The sequence below is a fragment of the Drosophila persimilis genome, unplaced genomic scaffold (genome assembly GCF_003286085.1).
Source record: "Drosophila persimilis strain 14011-0111.01,24,50 unplaced genomic scaffold, DperRS2 tig00000910-arrow-arrow-pilon, whole genome shotgun sequence".
NCBI classification, from domain to species: domain Eukaryota; kingdom Metazoa; phylum Arthropoda; class Insecta; order Diptera; family Drosophilidae; genus Drosophila; species Drosophila persimilis.
The window spans coordinates 275,522-287,254 of NW_020825373.1; the positions used below are offsets into that span (position 1 = coordinate 275,522).

The window sequence follows — 11,733 nt, forward strand, 5'->3', positions numbered from 1 at the left end:
CTCTATCTGTATCTGTATCTGTATCATACACAATGAGGAACTCTATGATTATGGCTAGGCCTCTTGCATAACATTTCCTTTTTACCAATATGTATATGCTGGGGAAATAAAGCGAGGATACTCACATATGCTGGTAGTTCCGAAAGGAAATGCCTTCGATTCTATACTGAGGAGCCCCATTCTTTCAACCAGAGCTTGTCCATTCTCTACCATCCTAAACGATCCCTTCTATTGTATATCTCTTCTGAGAAACAACAATTAATTCATGAATACTACATATTACACAATATTTTAGTCTAGCATTTATGTTCTTCATCCTCTCCCATAATACCATTTAGAAACCTTCATTCAGTGGGATTCGTTCGGTCTGTGAGAATCAGCGTCTCAGTTTTCTCATTACATCAAATCTCTTGCCCAAAACGGACTGAACGAAGCCGGTATCGTAAGTCAGATCCCAAAATTTCGGGTTTTTTTTCTCGCTCACTCTGTATTGGATTCTCTGGTAGGGCGAAGGCACACGAACTCCGTATTAGGTTTTGAGTAATTTTAAGAGACATACGAATGAAAATCTTAGGAATACACGAGCTGCGGATTCATGCAGGGCTCTACATCCTATCAAAGATTTTAGAACACCTCTGCTCCATCTCTTTGAAAGAGAACAAGCCGAGTGGGTCTCTTAATGGGATTTGTATCGGTATGAGAGGCGTCATCTATGTACGATTATATGCCAAGCAACCATTGATTTATGGGTTATTCTTCAGCTACCGGTATTCCGATCCATTTATGTAGCTTTGGTTATGCCAAGCCAGGCTTAAGCTCTGTCAAGTTTGGACACAGCTTTTAAAGTTGTTTCAACCGTTTAGCTTTAAGCTCACATTTCAAATAGTTATATAGCCACGACTTATAGCTTACTAATATCTGCTCTTCTTTTCCTTCATTACAGGTTAGTTCCATCCGAAGCATATCCAACTACACATGTGGCTGCAAAACTGTAACTGCAGAAAACTTTTCCCATATACATACATATACATAGACATACGTAGACAAGATGTAAGTTTATGCCGAATTCCAGGAGCTTTTGGGCTTTCAACATGAATAGTTTCCCAGCTGTACTATTACCAGTGTCATCTTTGCTCTCAGAGTGTGTTCTACACTACTACACAGTGGCTTCAAAACTGGCCTACGGTCTATCGTGGCATTAAAACTGTCAGCTTCCATACTTACGAACAGCATTTTATGTGGCACGACAACGATCTTATTGTGGCTACTAGAACAATGGGTGCTTCTATCAAATCCCCCATTATTTCCTCTATTATTTTAATGTTGGGTAAAAAATTAAGTAAATCCCATGGCGATAATACGAGTACATTCGTCACCAGGAGAAGGCACGAACGCAGCCCTCCTCCCGTCCAACCGACCGATGGGTTAACCAAACCTATAATCATGTATAAAATGTAATTTTGGTCATCATATGGGGATCATCAGGGTGACCGTTTATGGGCTTTGCTCCCACAAAAAAAAAGGTTTTTATTATAAAATAAGTTGTGGCTTGAATCATATAAATATATATTTACTGGGTGCGCCATCTTTGTTTATGTAAAATGATATAGATTTCCATTATATTCCATGATTTCCATTATAAAATACATTAGTCAGTTTTCGCACCATGCTGCTCTCAAAATATTAGTTTGTTTTACAACCACTATGGACATGCGCTGAAAACTGTTCAGTGGCTGTCAAACTATGGTCGTACATATGTGAAGACTGCACCTCTCCATTTGCGATATCAATTTATTATGCGTTCGGTTCGTTTGCATTTGAGAGTAGTCGTATTCTAGTCGAAAGCAAACATCGAATGCTTCCGAAACTATCCAAAACTTAACAGCTAATTGAGGTACTCCAAGTGTACGCGGCGCCAGACAAACAGTAGCTACAAATTAAATTCTAAAAGTTAAAAAAAAATATATAAAAGTATAGGTATATGGGTATGTATAAAAGTATAACGCATAAACGATACGAAACAAAAAAGGAAAACAAAATAAACAAATTAGCATAAATGACTCGATATTTACATGAAGCGCTTAACTAAGACTAAGTCCGGTAGGGATGGGTAGGGAAGGGGGATGGGCTAATGGAGGGTAGTGGGGGGAGAGAGTGGACAAAAACTAAAGCTTAATAAATACAATTTATTCAACATCGCGGCAATTTGTGCTAAACTAAAGGCTAAGGCAACGCGCGACCTCTCGCACTGGATCTTTTGAGTCCCTTTCCCGTGTCCCGTTTCCCTTTCCCTCAACCGCAGCCCCAGAACCACCCGTAAGCCCCCAATTGAAACCCCAAGAACTCTAGGAACGGAACCCAGCTACGAGCTCGGCAATTCCCATTGAAGAACCGCCTCCGCCTGGACATGTTCCATTCGGTCGTCGGTGGATGAGGTCGTGGCATTTCCCGATCTCAGTTCCCGCTTGCCCCTCCATAGGGGTCGTGTGGCTTGACCCTGCCCCTGTCCCAGTCGCGGCGAGGGCCCAGAGCTGGGTGACAGCCACAGCTGCTTGATGAGATCGGCCCCCTTCTCGCCAATCATCACGACCGGGGCATGGATATTGCCATTGGTGATCGCTGGCATAATGCTGGCATCGATCACCCGCAGCCCGGGTATGCCGTAGACCCTGAGCTGGGGGTCCACCACGGCCCAGGGATCGCTGGGCGGTCCCATCTTGGCCGTGCCGCTCATGTGGTAGATGGTCATCGTGTACTGCCGGATGAAGCAGTTCCAGTAGTCGTCGGTGAAGAGCGTCAGGTGCTTGCAATTGGGCAGCGGCTTGTTCCAGAAGCGGGCCCCGAACCGCTTCATGGCCTCCGTCTCGCCCATGGCCACGGCGGCCTTGACGCCCTCCCGCAGGACATTCACATCGTCCGGATGGGTGAGGTAGTTGTGGTAGAGCAGGGGATACCGCAGCGGGTTCTTGGAGGCCAGCTTGATGAAGCCCCGACTCTTGGGGCGCAGCATCATCGGGAAGATGCCGAAGACGTCGCGATTGTTGACCTCCCCGAAGACCTCCTGGTAGAACTCGTCGCTCAGCCCGTGGGCGGTCTTCACCTGTGACCCGCCGTCGGACATCACCGAGGCGGAGGTCATCATGAAGTTCATGTCCGGCCAATCGTCGCTGGCATTGGCGTACTTCGTGTTGATGAAGGCCACCGCCTCCAGTCCGATGCTGGAGGTCAGCGGACCGTCCTCGGTGATGGCATACCGCAGGGCCGTGTTGATGTTCACCATCCGCTTCATCACTATCGATATGGGATAGTCGATCAGGAAGGCAATGCCGCCCACGGCGATGTGGTCCTGCAGGTTCTGGCCCACCCCCGGCAGGTGCTGGACCAGGGGAATGCCGAATCGACTCAGCTCCTCCCCGTGCCCGATGCCCGACAGCATCATGAGGTGGGGCGAGCTGATGGCCCCCGCCGACAGTATGACCTCCCTGGTGGCGTACACGTTCTGCAGGCGTCCGTCCCGGATGAACTGCACCCCCGTGGCCCGTTTCGTGGTGGGGTCGGTCAGCACCTTGGTCACGTGCGAGAAGAGGGCCACGTGCAGGTTGGTGCGCAGCCGGATCGGACGCAGGAAGGACTTGGACGTGGAGCTGCGAGAGCCGCGTCGCATGTTGAACTGATAGAAGCCGAAGCCCGTCTGCTGCTCCCCATTGACGTCCACGATGTCGTAGCCCATCTCCTCGCCAGCCTGCAGGAAGGCCGGGCCCAGGGGCGTGTTGTAGGGCGAGTCCTGCACGGTCCAGGGGCCACCTTCGAGGGGAAAAGAAAGACCAGTTCAGCCGAGAGCTCAGTTTGAAGGAGATGCATGCCCAGGTTACCTGTTCCATGGTAGCGCTTGTTCCTCGCCAGGTAGGGATTACGCTGGTCCTCGGACTTGCGGAAGTATGGCAGGATCTCCTCGTAGGACCAGCCCGGATTGCCGAACTCTGCCCACTGGTCAAAGTCCCTGCGATTGCCTCTGATGTAGAGCATTGTGTTGAGCACCGAACTGCCGCCCAGCACCTTTCCCCTTGTCCAGCAGCAGCGATGGTCCTTCATGGCCTGGCAGGCAGTGGCCTGGGGCTGGGTGCTGAAATAAACACAGAGATTTCGAGTTACAACGAGACATCGAGATGGAATGGACAATGGAAAGTGCACAAGAACGATTGGAAGTCAGTGGGTGATACATGCAGAGTATTGGGTTAAGGATACCCTAGAGTCTCCAAGTCTCTAGCGAAAACAATTTGGGTTTATTGCCGGCTTTATCGGCAAAACAAGAAACAAGATACAACCAATAATAATTAACCAGTCAACAAAGCGATAAAGCGGCAATGAAAGCCCCTCTCTGGGAGAGCCGGTCTGGCGAGTGTGGGGCACTGAGATGTCGGACGCGGCTTGACCAGTGGCCAAATTACGACACCACAAAAGAAACGACAGCGACAGCGACAGCGACGGCAGAGACAGAGAGAGCGAAGTGTTAAACGCTCATTAGGGCCCACTCGGTCAGTGCAAAATCCAAGCGGCAACGAACCATTTGACCTCTACTGGCGCCACCCCCTCCTCATTCACGTAGTACCGTAATGGTTTCGGGTATGGCATGCGTATCCACTGAGTGGCATTTAGTTTTAACTGCTTCAAGGCCTTGGAGTCTTCGAAATGTCTTGCAGCACTTTGTTAGAGATTGCCCAAGCGGGCTACTCGCAGAAGATGCAGAAAATTGGAAGCTACATGAATAGATGGATAGAATAAGCTTCAGAAAGGATCGAAAGACGACCGCAGTCGAGCACCTGGCAAATGTTGCATATTCCGCTCATTCGAAAGTGCTGATCGGTATGCTCACATTGTCAGAACCATTGAACGGCTTGCTCGTTGGCACTGATCCAGATTCACGCTTTCGGAGGCCACATAAACAGTTTACAATACAGCAGAAAGTAATATTAAAGCCAATTGTGGAATTGGAAACAAAATGCCTCTCAAGGTCCGCCAATCCGCGTCCAGCCTTTCCATTTCCCTTTCATGACCAGGCCTGGTCGCAGATCTTTCGATTGCGTGAGTGCATCCAATGCGAACGAAACAAATTGGCCAACAAAACGTTTTGACAACTATCTGTTTCGTTTCGTTTCGCTCCCGTTCCCAATCCCATTTGGAATACCGTTCCGATTCCGTTTCCAAATTGGTTTCCTTAAGAGCGCGCCTGATCGAACCCCCGGAATGAGCTAAACACATAGGAAGACGTTTGTGGCTAATGAAAATACAAATTACTGGCGACAGGCGACAGGCGACAGGCAGCACCAATCAAGATGACAAAACAAAACGAAACAAACGGAAATCAAATGTCAGCTTGCGGAAAAACCCCATCGAAATGATGTGGTTAGCATGCCATGGAGAAAAGCGTGCCCAAAGAGAGGGAGAGAGAGATTAGTTTCGGTGGAAAAGTGGTGCGATGGCCCATCATTCACTTGGCTGGCATTTCCATCTTATCTGCCCTGCCCTGCGCTGCCCTGCCCCCCATTGATTCACACCTGCCATCGGGGTGGAGGTGGAGGTGGAGGTGGAGGTGGCGAGGGGTGAACGGTGAACGGTGAACGGTGAGGGTAATTAGCATATGACAAGCATCGTCTCAGCTCATCTGTGTATCTGTTGCTCAGTGATTTATGCTCTCGGTGGATCGGCTATGAATATACATTTCCTGTTGCCTTAACCCCGCGGACACCCAAGACCCAGACCGAGCCCCCGGGGCCGAACCACACGCGACGATGACGAGCCATTAATATGAATTCGCGCCACCGCCGCACCACAGCCCCACCGTAACCCCACTGTGCCACATTGTTCGGCATAGTGACTTATTGGCTACGTGCTCCAGACACAGCTGCCGCCTGAAATGAAAAGCGAAAGAAAACCAGAAAGAAATGAGCCATCGAATGGGCCATCGAATACCCTTTCAGGTTTCCGATTGAGAGTTCTAGATCCACAAGGCATCTAAGGTACTGCCCATACTTTCATGGTACTGTAGAGCCCAATGATTGACCAATTTAAGGTACACCCTAGTCTGCCCTTTGCGGCATTACCACTGTACCCTCTGCAGGCGTGGGTATGGAGCAAAAAACAACACTTTCGCCCCAACTCCGGCCTCGACTTCCATCTGACGCCCAACTGACGCAATTTGTTTGTCTTTTATTAGCCATTTAACAGTTTACTCACATAAACGTAACAAATTATTATTAACTCATTTCGCTCAGTTTATTTACTCTGTCTGTCTCCTTTTTATGGTGGAGTGCCGTGGAGTCCCCTGATATTAATGGAGAGCAGAAAAGTGGAAAGCCCCACCTCACGGTTACGATTAAATGGGGCTAATGATTGATTGTCCATGCATTCAGACACATCTTTAAGTGATGATAGTTTTCTATAGATATGTTACAATTTGTAGGTTTATTGAGTGTCTTTTCAAGCGAAAGATAACGTCCTTTGCCTCTAATATTCCTTAGCATTTCGGTCGTAAGTAGTTGTTGAAAGAATTGTCCATAACATTTCCTACTGTCTTCTTGAGTATTCTACAAAACATATCTGGAACATCACTCAACGATGGTGTTCTAAAAGATACCCAATGTTCAATACATTACCTGTGTAGAGATATTTTAAGGTATTTATCAAGGTCATATGGATGCTGGAACGGGGACAAATACATTCCCGCTGAAAGCCCTTTGCGTATTAGGGAACTGTGGAATCGGAACAGGCCAGACATTAGGGGCATTCACTCACTTAGCAGCATACAATAATTGCTGCTTGTGAAATGCATATGAATACCGAAATTAGAGTTGATTGCATTGTTGTCGTAATTGTTTAATGCTCGTTAGCCGAATGTTGGTTAAGGCCTTGCCGGCGTTTGGGGTTTTGGGCTTTGGGGCTTTGGAGGGAGAAATAATGCGCTCGTATGGAACAACTGTTGATTGCCTTATAAAAATCACTTAACGGCCGCATTAAGCAGTAAACGGCGCTAGTCAAACGAAATCAAATGTTTTATTAATGGAAATATCATTGGAGTCAAGTGGCGATGCATAATATATAGTATGTGCCAGATAAATTAAGACGAAAATCAGACATAAATACGAGTACATTAAAATATCGTAAGATCAAACACTTGGAGAAGTGTGCGACGTGCCTTTAAGAATAGAACATACTGCCTTTAGAATTTATTTAATTCAAGAATAAAGGACCTATCATCTGAATCTATTAATAAAGGATATCTCTGTCTATCTATTTATCTGAATCTTTGAGCATATATAGCCTTTATACAAACCCAACCGAAAACCTTCAATTCCCATTTTCCATTCGATTCTCTGTTTCGTTTTGTCCCCATTCCTTTCCGTCCATTACACTTTCAATGAATATGTCATAATTTTGAGTGTGTACATATTTCATTGGTGTTAATTATATTAACAACATTTTAAGGTCCATACTAGGGGAGTGTTATCAACTTTTCGATTAAGTAAAGCCATATTTCAGCATTGCTATTAACGAATATTGTTATTCTTTTTTGGGAACTCCACAGCTGTTTTTATTACTCAGTTGACACACATCGCGGTGGCGTATGACGTAGCCAGTGATGCCTGTCGCCGAGCCGAGCCGACCCGAACCGAACCGGCTCACGTATCTCTCATTGAGCTGTTGCTGTTTCTGTTTCTTCTTTCGATTGGCAACAGTTGGAGTACGAGTACGAATATTCAGGTGCAATTGCAAAGCTGTATCCGAGCTGTCGTTTCATTTCAATTCGTTTCGCCGCGTTCCGTTTCGTGCCGATTCCATAGCGGCAAACCAGTAACCGCTTAACCCACTTTATCACGTCGGACGAGCCGGTTTGGCCAGCAATTGGCCAGCCTCGAGTGCTATTGGAGTTGGGAAATTGGAAATTGGTCTGGCGTAGGATATCCCGACCAGAGAGCAGACATCCGGCTGCAAGGGGCGTGGACACCCAGCACATGCACACAAAGTTTTGGCATTAACGAACACTGCCAGGCGATGACGATGACATTATTAAGTGTTGGCCGTCAGGGGTCGTCTCTCCCGCTCCGCTCGGATTGCATAATATCCAAAAAGTGGAATTTCTGCTGCTTTTGGGCGGGGATTTAACGAGCCTTCGACTCTGCCTCTGCCTCCGCCTCTGCCTCCGACTCTGCCCCCGACTCTGCCTCTGTCCACGTTTTGGAGCCACGCTGGTGTCTGGCTAATCATCGCTGCGTGTATCAAGTCAATAGTAGAACAAGACAGATTTACTGCTGTTGCAGCTATTGTTTGCTGTTGCCAGTCCCCCCTCTCTTTCCCGCCCCAAATGGCTTGCAAACGAGTTGCCACAGTCGGTGGCTTTGTTGGTTATGAAATATTTGAAGTATTCGTCGGCAGGCCGTAAAACTTTGATGTACTTATCCCGAAACACTGTGGGGATACACCCATTGGCTTGCTTCTCTTGCGGGCGGGACTGTACCTCTCTCCTATCGCAAATTACAACTCAACTTTTGATGGCCTCGAATGCCTAATACGAATTATTTTATAGCACTTCCTTATAGTCGAATACGTAATGTTCATTAGTTATGTATTACCATTAAAGCGAGATTACCCTCTATACTGGTAAGGCCAATCCTTGGAAAGGAGAACATCGCTGACAAGGCTCTCCCCATCGATGTAGTGCACAACACTCTTTTGAAAGTCCTCCTTCTCATGGATTGACCTTGAACCAACCCGACAACAAATTGAAATGAATAAATTGATGACATCAATTTGGGGCTTTCTCGTACAAGAGAAACTTTTCCTTTCCCGATGAGTCACATTCGATCGTCGACATGGAAACGGGTATCACTCAAGAGAGTGGATCGTATCGGATTGGATCTCTACGAAAATTTTAATTTCAATTCAATTCGATGCAGTTGAATGCAACAATTCGCGCGGAATTTCCTGTTTTCTGTGTCAGCCCGCTGTCCGTCATAAATCAGCTTCTTAGGCACTCAAAAATTCACCAATACATTAAGAGAAACCCCCTGTTAAAAATGCACCTGAGAAGTTAAATTACAGTAGGTTATACCCTATCCAAAGGGCTCTACAGATTTCATAGGAAAAAGTATACAAATCCAGCATTGGATGGCTTCATCGTACCAGTTTCAAGGTAAAAGCCAATCAAGAACTTCGGTATATCGCTATATCTTTTATACCTGTTTCGTTTTAGATATTCCTTTATGTGTAGCTTGGTTTTTTGTTAGGGTATCTACTGGGTCACAGCTGACTGACGATGGAGAGCGGGCCTGGACGAGACAGGCACGGGCAATCCAAGCAACGTCACCAGACCCAGTCCCAGCCCCAGTCCCGGATCAGGCCACCCCGAGTGATGCAACGATTCAGAAACACGCTCGCATGTTGCCCCACATTGCGCGCTGCACTAAACATTTGTTTCAGTTTCCATTCCATTCCATTGCAGTCACGCAAATTCAATTGGAATGGAATGCAATGGAATCGGAACGCGATGATGATGGGAGTGCTAATGGTTTTGGAATTCTGAAAGTGAAACTGCAGAAGATGAAAGGGGGAATGGGGAATGAAGCAGAAGAAGAGGAAGATACAACGAAAACAAAATCGCCGCTAGGCCTCGGACCCAGCCCAAACCATTAAACAGTTAAATGGATTACGGTATTGGTAACGCGAGAGGCAGCAAAAAAAACAGAAAGAAAAACAGAAAAAATTCCGAAAATGCCGAAAACTCATGAATAATTGAGCAGCCAGCAGTAGATTTTTGGTGGCCGCAGCAACAGGCGGGACCCGTCACCATCATCAGCTGTTTGCTAATGAAGCCACAGCCGAAATGCCGTGAGATAGAAAACTGTTCAAACCGAAATCGAAACCGACCCAGGTCGAGCCTCTGCCTGGGGCCTTGGGGATGGGGAGGGACTTCCTAACGGTAGCCCGTTCTAATTTGAATCAGTCACAGCATGGTCTGGTCTTCCAATCATTGCTAACCGAACTGTCTGTTAAGCAGCCGTATAAAGCCTCATTTAATTGCTGTTGGAAAGCACAGAGAAAGAAACAATCAAAACGATCGTGCTGGTCATCTTTATCTAATTGGAACATTCTGGAGCGCCGATTGGAGTGGGCAGTGGAGAAAAGTGAAAGATCTGAGAAAACTGGGGCAAATGGGAACAGAAGCCGCCACTTGACAGCTCTGAGGAATGTTGTCAATGAACCAAGAAACGGCGAAGAAGGAACACCAATCAGAACGGGGTCTGAAAGGGGACAGCCACAAAGAACAAAGAAAGATTCAAGTTTGGAAAATAATCTAGGAACATGAAACAAAGGATCGGAAATGAATTCCAAATGAAATGCCAAGGAAGGCGCCCAAGAACTCGATTCTTTATTCGAATCAGGAGGAGACCTCTCGAGATCTCTCAGGAGCCTCTGTACTCGTATCCGTTCCAGGTCCATTCCCTGCGATGAGTTTGAAGTTGGTGACTCAATCTGTATTTACATATGTCTTGCCTTTCTTAAGCCGAAATCGTTTGCTATTTGCGTGTGAAGATAGCTCTGGCTCTGGCTCTGGCTCGTGCAACACTCGTTGTAATATGAAATTTGGCAGGCAGTTGCTAACTAAACGAATCCGGCCTTTTGCCATCGGCCTGGCCTCTGTCTTGTCTTGACTCGCCTGAACTCCACGTGTGCTCGGGCTGGTCTATTCCAAATGCAAATGATGACCATTTCGGAGAGATTTGCATTAGCTGCGGCTAATGCCCAGAATGGGCCACGACCACTAATCGAAAGGGCCGAGTCATTGAATGGGTTTTTTGGGGAGCAAAAGGGTGCAAACAAAAGCATAAACACAGTCAAAAGTGTCAAGTGACAGCCACGGAAACTGGGCCACTGCTAAGGCCAAGAGCCTCACCCACTTTGACCCTCTCACCACTCCCCACTCCCCACTGACTACTCACCGATACTTCCAGTCCATTTTGCTTTTGTGCAAATAGAGCGAGAGGAGCGGCACATCCGATATGTCCGTCTCGTGGCCGCCGGCCTCCAGCAGCAGTATCTTCCAGTGGCTGATCTCGGAGAGGCGGGACGCGAGCACAGTGCCCGCCGATCCGCCGCCAATGATGATGAAGTCGTACGCCTGGTCCACCTGGGGCACATTGAAGGGCCGGTTCTCCGGGTCGAACAGGTCGTAGTTGTAGTACGCGATGGCCGCTATCAGGAACGGCAGGATGGTCAGCCTGCCCACGCCCACGACGGCGGTGGCCAGCTTGATGGCTCCGGCTATGGCCAGGCCCAGCTGGGAGGCCCCCACGGCGGCCGCGCCCGCCGAGGCGGCGCTGCTGGCCTTAAACAGTAGGCCACCCACCGATACGGCGGCGGCGCCCAGAGCGGGAACAACAACCATTCTGGATCTGAATCGGGTTCGGGTTCGGGCTCGGGTTCGGGTTCGGGTATGGGCCTGGATTGGGGGGGGTGGCCTTCTACGGGCTTGAACTTGTCCTCTTTGGATCTCTGTACTTTCCCGCTCAGAATGTATCGAAAGCCAAAGCCTGGCACACTTTCATTCGCTCGTCACGATCACAGTGGCACAGTGGCAGTGGCAGTGGCAGGCGCAGTCACGTTCACAATCACGTTCGCGTTCACTTCTGTTGTTGCTGTTGTTGCTGTTGTTGCACTTTCATTCGGCGCACACATTGA

At 47.9% G+C, this 11,733-nt stretch overlaps 1 protein-coding gene across 1 annotated transcript; it reads right to left on the reverse strand.

Moving 5' to 3' along the window:
- Window positions 1-1,979: 1,979 nt before the first annotated feature.
- On the reverse strand, window positions 1,980-11,440 carry LOC6602884 (glucose dehydrogenase [FAD, quinone]). The gene is made up of 3 exons (XM_002027858.2): window positions 10,995-11,440; window positions 3,873-4,123; window positions 1,980-3,804 (listed from the first exon to the last, which is right to left on the reverse strand). The coding sequence occupies exons 1-3, from the start codon at window positions 11,438-11,440 to the stop codon at window positions 2,363-2,365; spliced, it is 2,139 nt and encodes a 712-aa protein (XP_002027894.2). The 3' UTR covers window positions 1,980-2,362.
- Between the last annotated feature and the right edge of the window lie 293 nt (window positions 11,441-11,733).

What these genes read in the sequence shown, in the direction of transcription:
- LOC6602884 (XM_002027858.2), bottom strand. Translation starts at nt 11,440, where the DNA reads ATGGTTGTTGTTCCCGCTCTGGGCGCCGCCGCCGTATCGGTGGGTGGC. An exon ending in AAAATGGACTGGAAGTATCG is followed by an intron (nt 4,124 to 10,994) that starts GTGAGTAGTCAG and finishes TGTTTATTTCAG; the next exon opens with CACCCAGCCCCAGGCCACTG. An exon ending in CAAGCGCTACCATGGAACAG is followed by an intron (nt 3,805 to 3,872) that starts GTAACCTGGGCA and finishes TTCCCCTCGAAG; the next exon opens with GTGGCCCCTGGACCGTGCAG.